General features: G+C 40.2%; 1 protein-coding gene across 1 annotated transcript; it reads left to right on the forward strand.

Moving 5' to 3' along the window:
- Positions 1–153: 153 nt before the first annotated feature.
- Positions 154–11,137, forward strand: ALKBH3 (alkB, alkylation repair homolog 3 (E. coli); the record flags this gene model as incomplete). Its single annotated transcript, XM_009576545.1, has 7 exons — positions 154–190; positions 1,375–1,487; positions 2,691–2,725; positions 4,705–4,752; positions 6,327–6,430; positions 7,662–7,750; positions 10,928–11,137. Coding segments are annotated over exons 1-7 (636 nt in total), but the record flags the coding sequence as incomplete, so codon positions are not given.
- Positions 11,138–19,451: the final 8,314 nt, after the last annotated feature.

Here is a 19,451-nt window from a genome sequence, read left to right on the forward strand (position 1 = left end):
TGGTGCGGAGAAAACGGCTGTCCTCGGCTGAGGCGACGGGTCATGGGCAAAGCTCCGAAAGGCTCTAGGGGTGCGGTGGGAGTTTGCGCCGCTTTCTTCGCTGAGCGGAGCAGGGTTCGGGTCTGCAGACACGCCTGCAGTGAGTGTGAAACGATGGGGACCTGTCCGCGGCTTTTCCTGGCCGTGCTGGGTGAGGCTTGAGCGGTGGTCCGGCTCTTCGGGGTAACGAGAGCGCAGGTGTCGAACCCAGTTTTTAAGCAAAACTTATGTATGTCACAGATATGTTGTAGCAATTTTGGACACAGAACACAGGGTTGGCTGCACATGTGCATAGATGTAAGCGTAAGTAAGCGTACTGCTCGTCTTGGGGCAAGAATGAGATGAATAGAATTTGGTGGAGCTAACTCTTGTAATAACAATTAGTCATACTGTATTCATAAGACTTATTATGTGTCTTCCTTTATCTTTCCACAGTGAAAACATTGCAAAATACAGAGTGCTAGGTGAAAGGGCTGGAGTTAATGTCACTGGTTTGTATCAAACTTTTAAGCCAAAGAGAGCAGAGGCAGGAGAGTGCTGTGTGGGTTTCCAGTCTTGCAAGGAGGACTGGTTTGGTTTGTGAATGTGGTCAAAGCACCACGTTCCACTTGCCTGATTACAATACCCAGTAAAGCTCCCATTTCTCCGCAGACTGAGCGTCCTAGGCAAGCTGATTTTTTTTTTTTTAAACCCTGAAAAAAAATTAGCCAACTATTTTGACTTGTGCACGTAGCCTGTAAGTTTTCTGTCACAGGTGTGTTTCATTCCACCTATTCCTAAAGGGATTTTTTAAAATTATTTTTCCCATCTTTTGAATTATGCAGAGCGAACACTGACTTTGTCTCTGTTTCAGGCCCATTTTTAAGCCTTTTTGCATGTGTAAATAAAACACATGAGGTGGTATGTCTGAGTTGCTCTTCCATACTTTCTTTCTCATTTCAAAATCTTGTTTTAATATTAATATTTTTCTCAGAGAAATGTCTTTTGGTTTCCTAAAAAGAATTGCAGAGGGAAGCAGTTTAGCTGCTTGGGAAAATTTCTGCTGGCATGTGATACATGTTTGTGGTAGAATTGAAAGGTTCTAGGTATTATCCTTTCTGATAAAAGGAAGTTTTCATTTTTGTTTGTCTATGAATAACAAATATATATAAAAAAATACCAGTTTCTCTGCAATTTTAACTCCTATGTAACGTAGGTTTGGCTGTTCCCTGGAGTCTCTGCCAAGCAGAGGAGAATACTTCAAAGAATGATTCCATAAGTTCTTCCAAACTGTTTTTTTTTGTATGGTGAAATTCTGTTTCATGTGATCCTTTTTTTTTTTCCTCTCTGCTTTAGCACCTAAGGCACCTGTGGCCAGCAGCCTTGCCCCTGCAGGCGCCAGACCGGCATGGATGAGGAAAGATCAGCCTCACACTCAAAAGCAATTTGTCTTTGAAAAGCCATCAGAGGTAAAAATTACACGGTAACGAGCAGAGTCTCATCTTTTATTAAACTTCAAATTGTAAAAATTATCAGACTTTAAGATTATAGTCTTATGTTTAAAAACAAATTAAAAACTCAGCTGAGGCGAACTTTGGGCTTTTACCAAACAGAGTTTGCAACTGTCTTGCATATATGGCAAACGGAAAGTTACGGTCCCTCTGTTTAGCCTCAGACTTTCATTACGTACCTGTTCATAACTACTTTTTTCAGAGAGCCAAAAGAATATGTTCTCCTAAATATTCAGAATGATGCAATGTCATGATTTGAGCTCTGTTTTTTCCCTCAGCTTGGATATCTGGCTTATTTGTTACAGGGAAGAACATGGGATTCGTTTTATAGACTTTCCTTTATGTCCTGTCAGCAGATGAAGGATATTGTGCTCTGTGCAGTGGGAGGGCAGTTCCTTGCTTGGGAAAAAAAATCTTGGACACTTCTTTCTAAGACAGAAGTGTTTGAAAGGCTGTCGTCTTGGCTTGGAAAGATTGGAGATGGTCTGGGAAGATTCTCTTTTCTCTGTGGCAGAGCCCTGGTATCTCTATAGTACTATATTTTGACCCTCTTGCTTGTTCAACTCCGTACCTCCTTGCATCTCAGCACTCCACTGAGCTCAGAGAAGAGGAGCATAAATCCCAGAGACAACCAGAATGAGAATCCAGGCTGGACCGGGCTGGATTAAACTACTGTGTTTGGTTTTTGTTTTAACAAAAAAGAGCTATCTCAAGCTGTGCAGTCAATTTTAGTGTCAGCTCCTGCTATGTCTGGTCTGTCTTGTGTTTTGCTCATTGTCTGGAGCCTGGGATTTGTACATCCCTCCTATAGTTGCTCTAGATTTCTACTTCCAAATGTAAGGATAAGAATGTTTTTTGTTGCGGTTGATAAATAGCAAGTATTGTAATAATGGAAATAATTTAGAGATTAATGTCCTTTAGGGGGCAGTTGATTGTTAAAAACCGCCTGCAGTGGTAGCTGCATTTGAGAGTTTCTGGAGCATGGAGAGAGTGGGTGGGTTGTTAGTGCTTACTAATTGTCCAGAGGTATGTTTTTCTCACTGACATATCAGTATGCAGCTATATTGAGTCACTAGAGGTGGCAATTAGTTCTGTTTGACTAGAGCATGCCAGGTACTTAAATGTTTAATATTCACCATGTATTGTCTTGTTACCTTTCAGGTGGAGCGCAAAGTTCCTGAGGCAGGTGTGATAGAGTGAGTATGCTGCTGACTTAACTGTCCTTCGTGCAGTTTTTCTGTCTTGTTGGTCAGTGGGAATCTGCTGAAAAAGAGTTCCTTCTCCACTTACAACTGCCACGCGTTTGGAAGAAATTTCAGTACAAAATGTGGACTTTCAGCCCTTTTATCCTGAACTGAATTTATAATCAGGAGAGTCCAAGTCTGTGTTAACTAGTTTTGATAGCTTTGGTGTAGCTGTATAAGCCAGGAAGAACAAACAATCGGACATTCGGGATCAACAGAACTGCAAATATGTCTCCTGTGGTTAGCAATGTACATTCTCCTAGAACAGTTCCTGTGTATGCTGGAAATTACTTACCTTTATCCAGGAATACAGCTGGTATGGCAACTCAAGCAGCGCTTCCTTTGAAGGTTCGGAAAAGTAGCTGCTAGTAAGTGTCATAGTGAAGCTAGATATTCATACGCTGTAGGTCACTTACCCTCTGTGTTGAAATGGGGATCTTTTCAGAATAACCTTGGCGTGAAATGTGACAATGGGGTATGGGGAAGTTACAGATTTTGAAAATTAAATTTGCTTCAGTTTGGTCATCTCGGTAGAATTTTCTTACTAAGTGGTTCCTAAGAGGCAAGTTACAGATTCAGCTTTTGACTTGCTGAATGTTGTTTTTACTTTGAGGGATCTGGGGTTAGTTTTCTGTAGCAACTTCAGATTTGATGCTGGGTGGGTATTTGTGCAGAGCAGGCCTAATTCAGATGAGGTGTTTAGCTGCCCTCCCACTGCTAGGGTGGTAGCGAACAGTTCATTAAGTAGAAATACTTAGTGAGAGGTGTTTCTGTCAAGAGTCATGAAAAATATTGCTGGAAATAGTTACAGAATTTCCCAGAAACACTTACAGATTGTAACAGATTTGCTTATGTTTTAACTTTCCATTTCATTATGCATGATACAGCCATATGTTCTTTGCATATTGTTTATGACTAGTAGTAATAACATAGTATCTAGGTATTAAGTAAATTCGGTGTGTTAAAAGTGTTCTAAAGTTTCACTGACCTTTCATTTGTTACACTTATTTGCAAATCAAATAAAAACATATAAAGGAAACAAGACTGAGATACTATTCTCATCACAACAGTGTGCTCTAGTGCTATAGTACGGTTTATGCTCTGCATGTGCAATATGGAAGAGATCAGAAGTTTCTGTTTATTTAACTTTCTTAAATACAGCACAGCGCAAAACACAGTGTGTGATCATCTCATGAGCTGGTGAACTGTTTTGAGGGAGAAACAATGCTGGAGAGCAATTAACTCCTGGGGTGTCCTCGGCAAAAAGAGCAGTATAAAGTTTAGAGCTAGCTTAGGACAAAATGAGGCAGTAGGTGAAGCAAGCAGTTCGTACAAGAGTAAATAATGCTTTATGACAATGCAACTCGTAACAAGGAAGAACTGTTTACGCTCTGTACCACCAGCTACAATTGTTAAAATACTGCTCACATACCTGTAACTCGCTCTCCCTGTGTCACACAGGTTGATGAACACTTTGCTGTTAGCAGAATGGTGGTATCGGTCATTTGACTGAAAACTGGATTTTGCATCTTCAGTTACACTTGTGTTCTTTGTATACCTATAAATGCAAACATAACGGTCGGGGTGCAGTCTTGTACAGTTGAATCCTTTAGATTCCCCATGACAGCCCTCGTTTACGTATCTCCTAGAGCCTTAAAACTGTGTATTGAGCCTTTGGTGAAATGAGGGTGAGAGGCAGGAGGTACACACAAACTCATTTGCTTCTGCAACACCCCTCGCTGCCTTACTGACCTCTGACTGTCTCCAGAACATTATTGCTTCCCTTTGTAGTGCAAAGCATTTTTTCTTTTCCTTTTAAAGTATGCTCTTCCTAGTCCAGGTTTACAGCAATTCTAGTCCATGCTGCTCAGTGTAAGATAATTTCTTGTTGTTTGTCCAGCTGATGGCTCTTCCCTTTCTTACATCCTCAGCAAGCCTGGTGCGTATGAGCTCAGCAAAGTACCAACTGGCATTTCGAGGTAAGCGAATTGCACGGGTTTTGAAACTTGTAATTTGCTGTTGCAGAACAATGCGGTGATACTCGGCTTCTAAAGTCTAGTCTCTGCAGAGTGTTTTGACTTTAGCAGGCGCACATTGCCCTTCCTGTGTATCCTCTGTTTAGAGTACGTCGGGAAATACTTTGAATATCAGGTAGCAGAGACTTAGACAGTTCTGAGCAGCACTGAAGAGAAGAAAAATGAACCTCTTAACATCTAGCGCTTACTGCATCTAGTGTTCTTGTCTGGAGTAAAGAGAAGGGGCTATGTCCATTTGTTTCACGATCCAGAGTTAAGTTGCTGCGTGAAATTTGGATCGGTATTCCTGTGTTAGCAAGTGCGTGATGTCCATAGTTAAGAGCTACCAAAAACTTCCAGCTGTAAATTGAGCTTGTTTTAAATTAATCTAATAAAAGCATTTAACTTTAGGCAGATTTGGTAACTTTAGGGTTGTCCCTTTTGCTTACATGCTATGCGTTAATTATTTCAGCTTCAGGACACTTCAAAACAAAACCTGCTTGTTCTGTGATTCCTACTAACTAAAATGCATTTTAGTTTACCTTGCTGACTTAGCTGCAATATCAGTGTTAATCCTTTTCTTCTGAATTTGATAATTTTATTAATAGTGGAAAAAATGCTAAGGACATAATAACTTTTTGTGCATTTATTTCAAAGCTTTCATCTTGGTTTCTTCTAAAACTGCAAATAAAGTTTTAAACCAATTTGAAAAGTAAAAGCTTTGACCAGCTGGAAAGAGAAAAGATACACAGCCAGCTGGGTTATTCTGTCATTTTCTGGAGTTTGTTTTCATAATACCTTGCTGGAATATACACATTTCTGGAAAGTCAATAATCAGATTTTGCATCCCTTTTAGTACCTTTACTATATATATTCTTATTGTGATGTCTTTGGAGCGTTAAATACTTTTGAGAGTAACCTCTTGTGAACAGCATTCCTACTCTGGAGCTCACCACAGTGGCTGCGATTTTTGAATGGTGCTGTTAGTACAGTCAAAATATAAAATGTACATATGAAAATGCAAAAATAGGAGAGGTTAAATACTCTAGGGTTCTTGTGTTTGGAAAAGAGAGGATAGGATGGCAGTAGTGATAAAGGGCTATCAAATTCTGAGTGGCATGGAGATGGTGAATAAAGGGCAGTTATTTACTTATGTTGATTGTGGTACCATAATCAGGGCTATCTAATTTATCAAATGGGAAGTTAATAACAAGCAGAAGGATGCTATTTTTCACACAATATATGGCTGATTGTAGGACTCATAGAATATTGTTGGTGTCATACGTTTGTATAGGTTTTTAAAAAGCAATTAGATGTGTTTGGTGAGGGGAAGACTCCTCAGGAGCTCCTGCTGCCTCCTGTTCTTTACTTCACACCTGCTTTTAGCTGTAGTCAGAAGTACTGGGCTTTGACTTTTGGTCTGATGCATGACAGCCATTCTTATCTCCTTTGGGAATCCTGGAAATGAGAATATTTTGCTAAAGCATATATAGAAGTGTATATTCCTTATGTTTTTTCTTTATCTTTTTCTTCCTTAGGATTCATTTGATTCCTGGCTTTATTGACTCAGAACAAGCAGACTGGATGTTTGAACAACTCCTCCAAGACATACCCTGGGGTCAGAGAACTCACATCAGACAGGGTAAGGGGTGCGTAGACCAACTTTTCAGGTCATTCCCAGGTCATTTCCATACCAAAATCCATGCATTGTTTATAATTGTTTTTAATTTTACTTACTAACACTCCTTCACATATTTCCTTCCAGGTTTTCCATGCATATCTGAAGAGTACTGCTGCTTATTTTTCAATCTCTATCACCATGTTCCTATTGCCAATTAAATGAGATTTTTCCAAATTAAAATTCCCTGTCTTAAAAATCCGTGAATTTTACTGCCTCCTCTGTCATCTCCAGTTCTTTTTCCCACTCTTTTTTTAGATTAAGTCTCTGCTCCATCTTTTCATACTGTCTCCCAGTGATGCTGCAAAAACGGTGTTCTTTGAGGTTTCTGTCACCAGGAATAGTTTTTGCCTCTCTCACTTAAAATCCCAGCAGAGCACGTTTCTTTTCCCTTATCTTTGCTTATTAGTTCCGGTATGCAGTAAGTGAGGAGACTGCTATTCTGGATTTGTTCACTAAGGGGCACCTGTTCTAGCTAAATTTCTCTTCAGTCAGGAACGGATGTAAGATAATATATCAGAGTAATTACTGGACAGGGCTGGAAGATGTCTTCAACATCTGTGTTTATTGGCTTGCAGTAAAGGTACAGTACAATGGAGAATGTTACCTGTCAAGCATGAGAAATAGCTACCAAGATAGTCTTTTCAGAAGTTGAAAGTACTTTTAACTTGATGTTTGTATTACACCACAGAGCACACAGGTATTTTACAAAATTTTACTTGTCCAGCCTTGCTACATTCTGCTTTTGTAATGTCCCACTGATGCTGCAGTCCTTTCCACTTCATCCTTTCCAGTGGATACATCTTGCAACTTATGCCACTGTATTGGGCACTGGAACCAGGAGAATATAAACCAACCCAGAATTGTAAATAAAATTTCAGTTTCATTTTGCTACCTTTAATACCTTTACTTGTCCAGTCCCTGCCCTGCCTGGTGTAGGGATGAGAAAATTGATGTGGTTCCAAGATTTTGGCAAGGTAATTCCTCTTGCAGAGACAGGCCTGCTTTCAAATAATCTCATTCCTTCACCTGAGTTCATTATGGAAGGCTGAGGATTTTAAGGGGCTGCTTTTTAACTTTAGGTGAGTGGACAGTCCCTTTTTGATCAAGTTTCTTGGCAGAATTTCATCATCTTTCCATTTTCAAGCCCTTTGATAAGGCAACTGAGAAAGTCTTCCTGGTTTTCTTTTTTTAGAAGCATCTTTTGAGGAACCAAGGCTTACCTCCTGGTATGGGGAACTTCCTTACACATACTCCAGGATAACAATGCAGCCAAACCCAAATGTATGTATATGCTTACAGTTTCCTTTTACTATCATCTACAAAGAAATCCTTTGCAGAGATTGAGACACGAAAATTCCCTCTATCCTCTGTTTTTATCTAGAGTATCAGCATTTCATTTGTGATTAGCAACAGATTCTAGTGGAATGTGGACAGCTTCATAAAAGAAGCATTATGAGTGGATTGACTGAGAGGAGCATGATTTAGTTGCTAAACATTGGAAAAAGGAAACTCCAGAGTTTAACGTTTTGCTTTTGGGGTCACTGTAGCTTTGGACAAAACTCTAAATTGTTCTGTGTGACTTACTCTGTGCATCTTTATATTGGAGATTGTAGTGTACACAGTCATACTGAGTTTTTCGTTGTAAAGATATAGTAATATCAATTTCTGAAATAGTTACTTTCAGAAACACTTAGATTCAATGCTGCTTCAATGAGAATTAGGCATATTGTTGATTCCTATGTGAGTGCTGTGAAGTTCACACACACAACTTGCCTGCTCAGCAACTCCAGATTGTATCATCTAATTTCCCACGCTGTTTTGGAAGGGTTAAAAACCTTCTGAGTGACTTGTTGATGTTTTGTTCATGTTCCGTCTCTCTCTCTCTGGCTTCCAGCTTGTTGTCCCATCGGGCTGTCTCTTGGTATTGCTTTGTTTGACATTTCCATGGCAGTAGGCTGCAATGTTCTGAACCATAAATTAAGTGTGACTGTTGAAGGCTGGATAGCATGAGAGAGAAGTGTCCCAAGTCCCAGAACTGCTGCCAAAGGGGGGCAACTCCTAGCAAAGCTCAGTTTGGGAAAAGTGGAAAGGCATCATTTAACAAGATGAGTTGTGAGGATTTTGTAGTCTCAAAAATACCATAGTTCAGAAATTCCATAACCTATGGAATTTGTGGTGGAAAAATAGGCTTTTTTTTTTACTCATTTGTGGAATATCTATTTAATTGGACTTCTCTAGAAGCTAAATGGCTCTAGGGATTGGAAATGCCCCTCCAAAATCATTCTGCTGTACACTAATGGTTTAAATCCAGTTCAGAATTGCCTGTTGTGGAAGCTGTTGCTGCTCAGAGGTTAGATACAGCCCATATACCCTGAATTGACCGTTTCAGTTCAGTTTGCATAAAGTTCAGTGTTAGCACTCATTGGGCCACTGGTTTGTTTTTCTCATCCAAGAGGTACAAGGCCTAAATCAGTCACGCATGCTGATCCAGTCTTTCATCCCTGAATAATTCTCCTTTTCACTGAGAGAAAGAAACTCCAGCAGAAAGTGAGATGCACTGGCAAACTTGCATTGCTGGGAGCCAGCCCTGCCACTGGCTGGAAACGGCCCGTAGGCAGATGTATGGGTAGGCTGCATACGGACATTCTGACATTTCACTCAGCTTCATAGGTGGGAGTTCCTGCAGCCTAGAAGAAGCAGTGGATGGTGTAAAGTGCACGCTCCTTACCTGTAGAATAGGGTTTATATCACAAAAATATCTCGAGTAAAATGTAATTTAGTGCACAGCTTGGCCAAAACCAATTACCTGCCTTGAATGCTTGATCTGTAGGAGTAATTCGCTTTGTGCCCCTCCTTTTTTGTTCGGTAAGACTGGGTGCGATTGCAGCACTGCTAGGTATAATCCAGTGCTCGTGCCTAAATGAATTTTGGTATTAGAAAAATGTTTCTTTGTAAGCAGTGATGTACTGAAACACCGTAATGTTTCGACAAAATTACTTCCACTGCTGCAGGTTTGTAGTGGGGTTTCCACTGAATTGTAAAATTCACCATACGGTAACATTTTTAGTAATAAATACTTTTGTGATAGGAATTGAAGGAATCCAGTCCTAGTTGGTCACTGAAAAGCGCTTTCAGTAATCCTTGTTGGACTGTTCTGTCATTGCATTGTATGTCCTGCACATACTACACGTTCAGGCAGCCCAATTACAAGCTATAGGTTTTTTGGGTGGTGTTACTGATTTCCTACATGTCCCATAGCTGCAAGCTATGTTTATGTATAATTAATTATTCACGTGATGCTTAGTCATTGAAGGGGTGACTTAACTAGAAATACCCCTAATAAAGAAAGATGGTATGTTGAGGCTCCTGCAGTGTAGCCAGTAGGTTAAAAACACCTTAAAGATGGGTAAGCATGAAAAGGAGGTGGTGCAGACTTGATTATTAGAGGTGGATATTATAACCTAATTCCTCCTGTCTATTCGCCTTCTGCCAGTGATGCACTGGAAGGTTTGGAATCGGCCTTTTATCCTCTCTTGATCTGTGTTTCTGCTTATATAATGGGCAAAAATTCTGGCCTACATTGCTTTGGCTTTTTTTTTTTTTAAACTTAAAAGCACTCTGACAGATGAAAGTCATGATGTAAGTTTATAACATTAAACAATGATTCACTGGACTGAGTTGTAATGGAATGTGCACAGCTGCCGTGGGCTATGGGCTCAGCAAGACGTGAGCAAAGGGAAGGATGACATTCAGGGCCTGTGACACTGTCTTTGCGAACAACTGAAAAGTTACGATGTCGAAGTCAAAACCCCGAGAGGTGATGAGTTGGGCTCAACAAGCTGGGCTCACAGAGCGGGGACAGAAGGCCACACTGTGACAGTGTTAGGCCAACCGTTGTCTCGTGTTCTGTGTCAACGGCTGCGGGCCGTTGAGAGCGTGTCATTTAGTCACTGACTGCAGCTTTCCGGCTGCACTGTGCCCACCAGCAATGACCAAGTAACTCGGGTGTTGTGAGAGCCCTGAGTTAAACTCCTCTAGCTTGGCCAGGAGGTTAAAAAAACAGGCGTGCGTGGGAGAAGTTGCACACTTTTTGTCTTAGTTAAGAACTCCCAATGTTTATCCATGGTCAGTTCAAGCAGATTTTACTCTACTTTCTCACCTTTCAGTTAATTGGGGTGGCTGGTTACATTAGTATGAAAGGCAGACTGGCTTCATAGTTTTAAGAGATGATTCAGTATTGAGCGATAGGTAACATGCATATTTTGCAGAAAACCCATTCCTCACCTTTACTAAAAAATATAATCAGAATTGTTCAGAGATACTTGTCTGATTTCAAGTTTATTGTGATTGAAGTGCAGTACATTTTGTTTCTTAGTAGTTTTCCCCATGTGTCTTGATGTTATCTGCTGCTGGCCTGCTTTCATTGTATTTACCCTGCTCCTGCTGTGCTGATTACAGTGGCATCCTCTGCTGACCATGCTAAAGGAGCGCATTGAAGAGTTCACTGGCCGTACCTTCAACTCTCTTCTCTGCAACCTCTACCGAAACGAGAAGGATAGCGTAGACTGGCACAGTGACGATGAACCATCACTGGGAAAAAATCCTGTCATTGCCTCACTTAGCTTTGGTGCTACCCGGACCTTTGAGATGAGGAAGAAACCCTCCCCGGTGAGTGTTCATTGAGAGTCCTGTAGTTACTAATACGCTTAGTATTTTCCCTCTGTTTAGAGAACTTAAATTGCTGAAAGTGTTTAATAGTAGTTAATGAAAGCACAACTTGTAAAGTTCTGTGGAATAAGCATAGGGATCAAGAAATCTGTCGCATGAAACATGGCATCTTGAGGATGGGAATGGGACCACTCTAAGAATGTGCAGCAGCGTAGTGGTGCAGTGATTGCAACCTGGGCAATTACTTGTAAATAATGTTTGCCTTTTGACTTGTGCGTGGTCAGATTGAAGGACAGTGAACAGAGGGAAGGAGCTCATTTCTTTTCCATAAAATACCAAACTGTTGCATCATACTTCACAGACTAAACAGATCTTTACTTTGATAAGGAGGCATGCATGGAACATCCTTTCAGGAATTAGTTGGTAAATAGTAGCGAATCCTCTTTCTAGATAAAATGCTGTGCTTGGGGATGCTGTGTTTACAAGACAACTTAAAACTTGAATTTTGCAATTCGTATTTATCCAAATAAAGGAATCACACATTCCTGTGTTGAGAATACAGGCCTCATTTTAGGGTATCCTGCTTCAGATGTCTTTTCTGCATGTGTAGTCTTTGAGACCTTTCGGAATAAGTTTGCTGTCTGCTGTCGTCTGCTACTTACTCTGAATAAGTAATGCAGAAAGCAAAGGTGATGATTATCAGCCTATTAGAAAACTGTATGCTGAGGTACTGAAGTCACCTTGGGTCACCTAGTTGTGAACGGCAAAGGTCAGCATTTGAACCAGTAAACAAAGACATAATTTGTATTTTTCAGCAGTTCTTTAACTTGTAAATTCATTGTTGTCTGAAGTTAATTTAATCCTGGTCCCTGAGCATGAGACCACATAACCAGTGCATTATATCAGTGGGCATAGCGTGAGTAAGTATCTTTGATGCTGTGATGATAACAAAATGTTAGTTGGAAAGTTCATTCCTCTGGGAAACTGTAAATGGTGCTTGGGTTAATTCCTAGAAGTGCGTGTGTTCCCCTTCATTGGATCAGAATCAAAGCCACTTAGATTTCAGTATAAACTTCGCAGTTTCCCTCTTAAAAATCAAACCCGGTTCGTGAGCAAGATGTGTTCTTGTTCTGTTTTATATTTGTCGAAAAGACACTCACTATGAGCAAAGGGGGAAATTCAGTCTGTGCCATTCATAATTGGCTGCTTTCTTTGATCTGTACTGCACAATTTCTTCGCTTTTCTTCCTGAGATGGATGATTTTCTATAGATGTATCCCTAGCTCTCCTCATCTTTTTCTTCAGTGCCTCTGACCTGATATTTCTGACTAGCTGAGTCTTGTTACCCATGAAGTGTATTCCTTTTGCAAGTGTGACATACCTGTTTTTAAGGTATGATCCCCATGTGCAGAGTGATCTTTGAATAAGTTGCTATTAACTGCATCCTGTGCCTAAGGGAACTCATACTTAATAATTATATGGCACACATTACGTATTCTTTGCACGTTCCCAAAGCCTGCAATTTTCTGAGAGCATCCTATGACACTACATGCTTTGCCAAGTGGGAGTTACAAGAGGCTCTGATGGAAATTACCACCTTTCAGGCTGTACACCAAAGAAGTAATTTTCATACTCTATTGTAATGTAGCATTCTCTCTTTCATTAAGAGAAAGTTAAAGTTGATTGTAGGTATTTGAAGTTTGATCATTACTTTGTTCAAAAGCAAGTTACAGGAAGAGGAATGTAGTCTAGGGAAAAGGGATTCAGACTAACAGTCATCACAGGCATTCAAGCTCTTCCTGGTTTGTAATCTGCCAGTATCAGTACATCGGGTTTTCCAGAGTTATTCTTCGTAAAAAAAAAAATCCTTTTCCTCCCAAAATTAAACCTCTTTGAGGGCCAACATTCTAGTTTGCAGATTCTAGAGCTTCAAAGGCCTTCATTTCCCTCTGTTCTGGTAAGTGCTTTTAAGTATTTTGAGATGAAAGATGCAATGAAAATACAAGATGAGAAATACTATGGTAGAAGCTCACTGTGGATAAATGGTACTGGAAAAAAACCCGAAAGCGGTTGCCTGTGTGTGATCATGCACTGGGTACAAAACAGTGTGTACCACAAGTCACGTCACATCTTGTAGTCCTATTGAAGAATACTAGATCAGAGCCTTCAGAGTCTTCAGTTTGTTAGAATCTGTACAAATATTTTCCATTTTATGTCTTGAAGTGTGGATGAACTTATTATAGAATAAAATCCTATTTCTAACTGCAAAGAAGACCAGTAATGTTGGTGACTTGGGGTTTTTTGTGCATGTTTGTGTGAATTTTGACATTTGTCTGGTAGGAATTCGATGGCATTTATGTAAGCCATTCTGAAACTGTCACAAAAGGAAATTTTTTATCCTTTCTCTGCATTTTTCCTTGGCCAAAAAAAAAAAGTTACTTAGGTGCAAGTGGTATTTTTTTCCTGAAAATTGTTCTTAGAGTGAGGGAAGGGAAAGGTTCAGTCCTCCGTTTTTCTTTTTGGTGAGTACTGTACTGGATGAGTAAGTGTTCATCATATAATAGGTGGTAAAGGAGTGTAGAGACATGCATAGTCTGAATCTGCATCAACAAGCATCCCTTGTGGATAAGTAGAAATAATTCCTACTCAGATTTCAGCCCAGTGCATGTAAAACAGCTACAAATAGATTTCAGTAGCAAATTCCCCACTGGAATTAAGGAGACTTTTCATGGAAATTAACATGACACTATGTTAAGCTGTTTTACTTTGCCAGCTGGAGTTTTTCTTTTTAAGCATTCTTTCTTCTGAATACTGCCTTTTCTGTTTATTTGGACCAGTTATGTGGTTGTAGCCAATATTTTGCCTTTGCTTTAAATGGTTTCTAGGGTTTTTTGGATGTCTACTTGGTAGTTCAAAGTCTACAGTGAAGTGATCTGGTTTCTTTTATTTTCTACTTCTAGTTCCAGTAAATTACTTAAACTTTTTCTTGCCTCCTTGTTCCCCCTGCCATCGTTGTGGTTCCTGCCTACGCCAAAACCAAGAGGCGAATGCTTTGTTTTAGAGCTGTGATTCGTACACAATTCATGCAAATCTATTGGTTAGCCAACAAGCCCTCTCCTACTTGCCCACTTCATACCTATTGTCTCTGCACCACCGTGACCTCCTCCTGTTCTCCACACAGCCTCAAGGCCCCTGTCCCACTCATACATGACTTAATCGTCCTACTCTAGAGGACTTGATTTCACTGTGTTAGATGGGTCTTTCTGATACAGTCGCACTACCATTTTTACTATTGCTTGTCACTGCTCAACTCAGTGAGACAATGCCAGGTTATCTGATCAGGTCTTTTTGGAAGCTGAGTGTGAGATGTTAGGTCAAGGGTGAAGGGTGATACTTAATGTCCCACTAAGCTCCTACGTCCCACTGGGAGCTGCTCTGTAGCACACGTCTGGGTGCCATAAGGACCAGTTGGGTGCAGGTGTCCAACGAGCTGCCGTGAGAACTGTGGAAGGAGTTAGAAAGCCAGCTGTCAGGTTGCTCTTCTTCCGTCTATGACCAAGGAAACTGATGGGTGCTGGGGAAAGGAGGGAGCTTCACACGTGTGTTAGATAATATCAGGATGTTCGTGGTGTTCTCAGAATGAGCCTTCAGATGGGTCTCTCCTTCAAATGAAGCACTAAAGCACCGTCCTTTTCTTCTCTCCTTGAGTAGCTGTTCTAGCAGAAGTTAAAGATGTCCTAGTACTTTTGAAAGCAGCAGAAAAATAACCCCTCATGCCCTAACAGGCCTAATTGAAGGTGAACACGGGAAAATATGGAGCACAGTGGAAACTGAGGCTTGGATCAGGATGAGGAGGATTGAACTTTTAGATTGGCATGAAGGAGACTTGCAGACAGCAGTGGTTGCAGAGGAGGAGGTGTTGTCCACCAGTATTGGCACGACTTGAGCAGCTATGGACAAGCAGAGAGGAAGATGCAAGTGCTTTAGAGCTACCTCACTTGCAGTCTGTTGGGTCAGCTGCAGAAAGACTCAGGGAGTTTAAATATAATTGTGTGTAGGCAGGCAAGTGGATTACATCAGGAAAGGGCAATATGACTGATATTCATTCTTACTGAATCCATAAAGAAAAGAGCTGCAGTGAGGATTTTGTCAGAGATCGTGAGAATAAACAGGTAAAAATGCAGAAGTATTGATAAATGAGACCACTTCGTTGTTGGAGGAGGGTGTTTACACAGCTGGTGGTAGAGGAGTAAACTGGAAAAGAGGGATACAAGCAAGATGGAGGTCTGAAAAATATGAGATGAGAAGTTTTGTAAGGATAATCCTCTTGGAAGTAGGTAAAGCAGAAGCCTAGAAGCCAGCACTCTCTGTGAGGGCTGCTGACTGTAGCCTTTGAAAATAATTCTGCATCATTTGTATGTATAACTGCATTATTATTTATACATTCTTCTACAGGATGTTTCCATTTACTTTTCCTTACAATAGAAGATGCTTCCACTATCCAGAACCCATTTCCTCCTACTATCTCAATAAACTTGCCTGAGACTTAAAAAACAAACGTAGGTGATTTATATAGATTTATACTAGATCTTTTCATTTTCTTACCTTTTTGATTTTGGTACCATTTTAAGAAAAAAACCTTGATGGAGTCCCGGAATACGTGCAGATTTTATATTCACAGCTTCCCATCAACTCATGCTGAGCTTTTCTCACTTATTAACTGTAGTTGCTTGAATTAAGGATAAAAAAAAAAGTTTTAGCCAGTGTACTTGTATAGTGTAAAGCTTGGATTGTATTAAATGTGCAACTCAAGATTATGAAAATTCTAATATACTAAGATGCAGAACAGTTGCTTTACTAGACCTGTTCTTGGAAGCAGCTGGTTTTGTAATACATATATAGAGTTACAAAGTGACCATATAAAAGTTGCCTGATGCATTTCTTTCCATGTTTTTTACCAGTATTTTTAAAAAGTCTTTTCCTCCTTAGATGTCGAGAATAAATTTCCTTCATAAACTCCTTGACCTGTGAAACTCAACTGAGTTTTCTGTATATCTAACATCAGCTCTAGAGATAAAAGTTCTGAAATGAGATTTGGTGGACAGTGTTAGTAATGACATGTAAGACAGTAAAAACTTTTTGTCTAACTTCACCAGCTCTGCAAAACCAATTGACATAAAAATCTCTTTTTCTAAGTGAAACTAAGCTCAGAGATGTCCCATTTAAAACAGAAAGTAACTGCTGCTTTTACATACTGACTTTTCTAAGCCAAAAGGATGTTTTCTCCCAAATCATTTATCTTAGAAGAATACCTTTTCAATCAAGATCGTTGGTGGTTTAACCCTAGCCAGCAACTAAGCACCACACAGCCCCTTGCTCACTCCCCTCATGTGGGATGGAGGAGAGAATCGGAAAAAAGGTAAAACTCATGGGTTGAGATAAAGGCAACTTAATAGGACAAAAAAGGAAGACAATAATAATAATAATAGTGATAAAAGAATATACAAAACAAGTGACGCACAATGCAATTGCTCACCACCCACTGACCGATGCCCAGGCAGTTCCCAAGCAGGGGCCACGGCCCCCTGGCCAGCTCCCCCCCAGGGTTTTTTGTTCAGCATGACATCACATGGTATGGAATATCCCTTTGGCCAGTTGGGGTCAGCTGTCCTCGCTGTGTCCCCGTCCCCTTCTTGTGCATCCCCAGCCTCCTCGCTGGCACGGCAGTATGAGAAGGGGAGGAGTCCTTGACTTCGTGTAAGCACTGCTCAGCAACAACTAAAACGTCAGTGTGTTATCAACATTATCCTCATCCTAAATGCAAAACACAGCACTATACCAGCTACTAGGGAGAAAATTAACTCTATGGCAGCTGAAACCAGGACAAAGATGAGCAAGAGATAAAAATAAGTCCACTGTTGTCCATCCACAAAGTGAAATGATGTAATCCTGTGAAATAGAAAACAGCCATGCAATGGTATTTCTCTGCTTTTCATCAGCAGTCATGTTTATAATACCTATTTTTGAAATGTTTTCCTTGTTTTCTCTGAAGTTTAAGAAAACGTTTTTGGTATTGCACCTTACTTTTAATAGAGCAAGATAAATGGCTAATAATTCTAGAAGCTTAAAAATATGTTTTGCATTTTCCTTACAAAGAATACATATTACAGGTGATTGTGAGTGCCTTCAGCACTCCCTGATTCCAGAGGTTTAGTGAGCTTAATTAATCACTGGCACAGCCTCAGGCCCTTAGGTATCCCCAAGAAATGCACAAATCCAGAATTGCTAACCAGTGCTGCCAGTATTAAATAGCCTTGTTCTGTCACACTGCGACTTCCAGTCCCAGACAGGAACAGAAAGTGGCGAAGGTGTGAATATATAGTCCATTAAATCAAGTGATGCTTTTTATTATTGGGAATTGATTTGATCCCAACCAAGCTCTTTTGCATTTTAGAGGATTTGCAGTCGTCTTTCTGTCTGCATCTTTTTTTATACCGCCCCCTCCCCCAGTTGTTCTTTTGAAAATTGGACTCTGTTTTAAGTCCAAGACATAATTTTCCTAGTAGTTGAGACATTACCTCATTATTTTGAGCTTTCCAGCAAGCCATGAACTTTAAGAAGACAAATGTGCATCAAGTTGGGCCACTGCAGAATTAAGCTTCGAGGAAGTTAGTTAAGATTTTTGAAAATGTGAGTTTTTGTAAAAGCAGTAAAATGTGTTGGATGAGAGCTGTTGGATCTTTTTAATGGATCTCAAAAGACTATGACCCCTTTTTATGACCCATTAATGTTTTCTTCTAACTCTCGGGTCTGTGCAGAGCCCTGCTAGTTTTCCTGAATAACTCAACATACAGCTGAAGCCTGGAGGTCTTGGAACATTTGTTTCTGTTTCAGAAACTTTTCTCAGAGTGAGGTAACTATACCTGTGCCTCAAGCTGGGTTAAATCTTAACTGTGATAATTCCATTTTCCAAGTCTTAGTTGTCCTGTACTGTTTCCAGCTTCTTTGTGATCTTCTTCTGTTACAAGTGACATAAGTTGTGACGTCTCATATCTCTTCCCCGTCTCCTCACCACCCCCCCCGCCCCCCACACCCTCCCGAAAAAAAAAAGTACAGTTTCATTTTACATGACAAATGTGACAAATGCCACTCTGGTAGTAACAGGTTTTGTTAAGTCCATAGAAATTGCTGCCTTCAGCTGGGTCTGATATAATTGAGCATTGCCTCCTCAAAAACACTCAGCAAGTGTGATTTTAGGAGTCCACCAACAGTTATAAGAAACTGGAGGAGAAGATAACTGCCTAATTAATTAAAAAACAAAAAATCTGAAGCATTTGTTCAGCAGCTGTCTGAGATGTATGGTCCCTTACAGGCACGTTGTCATCCTTTAGAAGCTCAGATCTGGCTTAATTCTTTTTTTCTCATCTCTTTGTAGTAATTGTGTATTTCTGGCTTTTCTTTCAAGAACAAATAACTGATTTGGTGATCTCTCTGGAAAAAAGCCAGTATCTCTGCTTCTAGAGGCAGTGATACAATAACAAATACGCATTCAGGCTATCTGTCTGCTATATGCAGTATACTCAGAACAAGGTTAACCCTGTCCTGGTACAATGTACAATGACTGAGAACCTGTCATACTCTTTTCTCAGTGGAGGATATTTGTTATCTGCTTTACACTTTCAAGCTATCTATGGCTTTCTATAACTTAAAAATAAAAGACCTCTTGAGTTTTCTCCCTTTCAACACAAATTAAAATATTTCTCTAACTCCCCCTCTCTCTGAAATAACCCCTGTATTTTGCAGGTGATTTCCTAGCTGAAACTTCCCTGAATTCCTCATTTCAGAGAGTTGCTTTCCACTCTTCCTAGACAGCTTGCAAAGTTGGCAATAGAGATCTATAAAAGGCAAAATACATGCTGCCATTCTGTATTTGGGGGAAATCTTGGGTTTCCTATTCACATTTCAGTATTAATGAAATAATCAAAGGGCCAGCACTAAGTAGGTAAGATGTTAAATGGAAGTTGTTCAAGTTTTGCAGCAGTTATTTCTGCAGCTGCCGGAAGGCTAAAATCAGAAGATATTAAAGGAGTACCTAGAGTGTTATAGTACCTGCCCGTGTGGCATTCTGGAAGATAGTTCATGTCAGGCATAATATGATTTCATGAGGAGGTTACTGTTGTGATTGACAGAGAGAACTGTGTTGGCATAATAGACTTCCCTGAGCAATTTGACTTAGCAGTGTATTAGTCTGATTTAAAATTGGAAGGGATAGTGCAAAGCAATAGAGTTGCTATTCCCACTGATGTGGCGTGTGC

This window comes from Fulmarus glacialis, unplaced genomic scaffold (genome assembly GCF_000690835.1).
Source record: "Fulmarus glacialis isolate BGI_N327 unplaced genomic scaffold, ASM69083v1 scaffold8244, whole genome shotgun sequence".
In the NCBI taxonomy this organism is placed as follows: Eukaryota; Metazoa; Chordata; class Aves; order Procellariiformes; family Procellariidae; genus Fulmarus; species Fulmarus glacialis.